This window comes from Polistes canadensis, unplaced genomic scaffold, assembly GCF_001313835.1.
Source record: "Polistes canadensis isolate GaletaPanama2010 unplaced genomic scaffold, ASM131383v1 scaffold_566, whole genome shotgun sequence".
NCBI lineage: Eukaryota > Metazoa > Arthropoda > Insecta > Hymenoptera > Vespidae > Polistes > Polistes canadensis.
Genome location: NW_014570113.1, coordinates 1 through 1,811, shown reverse-complemented (window position 1 = coordinate 1,811; position 1,811 = coordinate 1). Strand labels below are relative to the sequence as shown.

Genomic DNA, 1,811 nt, shown 5'->3' with positions numbered 1-1,811 from the left:
TTAGCGAATAATTTAATAATCAAATTACAAAATGAATCCATCATCTCAAAAGAAATGGAAAAAAACCTGAGATCTTATAATTCAGTCGCGCCAAAACTGTATGTATTAAAAAAACCTCACAAAAAGGAATGTGCTTTAAGCCGGGTGTGAGTTTCATAAGGTCACCGTGCTATAAAATAGCAAAATTTTTTCATCAGACGTTAACAAAATCTACCTTAAACGAACTTGTTTTTTCCAACAAAAATTCGTTTAAGTTTGCAGAGTTTATAGAAGATATAAAATTTCCAAAAGGGTGCATACTTGTATCATTGGATGTAATCTCCCTTTTTGCAAACATTTTAAAAGAACTAGTATTAAAAACAATTAATGAGAATTAAAAAGAACTTGCAAAATTTATAAAAGTCCCAAAGAATATCTTGGTTAAACTAGTACAATTTTGTATAGAATCGAGCTACTTTCAGTTCAACGGGTCCTTCTACCTACAAATGGATAGCTCTAGAATAGGTAATCCAGCGAGCCCAGTGCGAGCTAATCCAGTGATGAATTATATCTTAAAAAAAATTAAAGGCAGGTCACCCTTTCTTGTTCCTTTCCTGAAGGTTTATGTTGATAACGTTGTCAAAGCAATACCTACAGATGGAATGGACCAAACACTAAAGACCTTCAATAGTGTCAATAATAAGATCCAATTCACAATGGAGTTAGAGAATAATAGAACCTTATTCTTCCTAGATATGAATATTATAAGAAACAAAGACGATTCCATTGTAACGAACTGGTATGTTAAACCTACAAGCTCTGGTAGATGTAGAAATTATAATTCGAATAATCCAATGAGCAAAAAAATTAGGGTAATTAAAGGTTTATTATTTAGAGCACTGACATTAAGTAGTAAAAAATTCCATTTCGAAAATAAGAAAAGAACAGAACTTATCTTAAAAAATAATAAATACTTAAAGAGTCTCATACACATGGTGTTTAATAAGTTTAAAATAGATAAAGTTTAGAAAAAAAAACAGAACAGCAAAAAAATAATTAAGTTCCCGTTTATAAAATTTTTGTCGAATAAAATAAATAAATATTTTAAAAAAAAATAATGTGAAACTAGTATTTTATACTCTAGTTAAAATAAATTCAATATTTACAGAAATAAAGGACAAGGTTGATAAACTAAAACAATCAAACTTAGTTAACAAAATACCATGTGAATGTGACAAACGTTACATAGAGCAAACCAAAAAAAAATTAAAAAAAAAAATAGAACAACATAGGAATGATTGTAAACCTACGAATGTTCAAAAAAGTAATACTACTTTGGTAGTTAAACACCATTTTAAAACAAGACACGAGTTTAAATTTGAAGATACAGCTATTTTAGATAGAGAAGACAACTGGTACAAAAGGAACATAAGCGAATTGTACAACATAACGAAGAACAATACAGTAACCCATAGGACAGACACGAACAATCTAAACAACATCTATAATGAAATTTTAAAATTCAATTATTATAACAGGACACATAAATAGAAGACATCATAATACTGAAGATACCTAGATTATTAAACATTAGTCTAGATAGAATCAGTATTTGAACACGTGTGACAAGATAAGGTGTTTTAGGATCAAATTATATTGTAATATGTTAAATTTTTTTGAAATGTATGACTTTGTAAAAAAGACTATATGTATGGACACAAGAACTGTAAATGATCAAGGCAAAAAAAAAAAAAAAAATAAAACTAATTAAAATATTTACAAAAGAGTCATAATACAAATTTTTTAGCTGCTGATAAGGTCCCTAGTAAGGG

At 28.1% G+C, this 1,811-nt stretch overlaps 1 protein-coding gene across 1 annotated transcript; it reads left to right on the top strand.

Moving 5' to 3' along the window:
- Window positions 1-485: 485 nt before the first annotated feature.
- Window positions 486-1,394, top strand: LOC106792699 (the record flags this gene model as incomplete). Its single annotated transcript, XM_014759201.1, has 2 exons — window positions 486-861; window positions 1,148-1,394. Coding segments are annotated over exons 1-2 (623 nt in total), but the record flags the coding sequence as incomplete, so codon positions are not given.
- Between the last annotated feature and the right edge of the window lie 417 nt (window positions 1,395-1,811).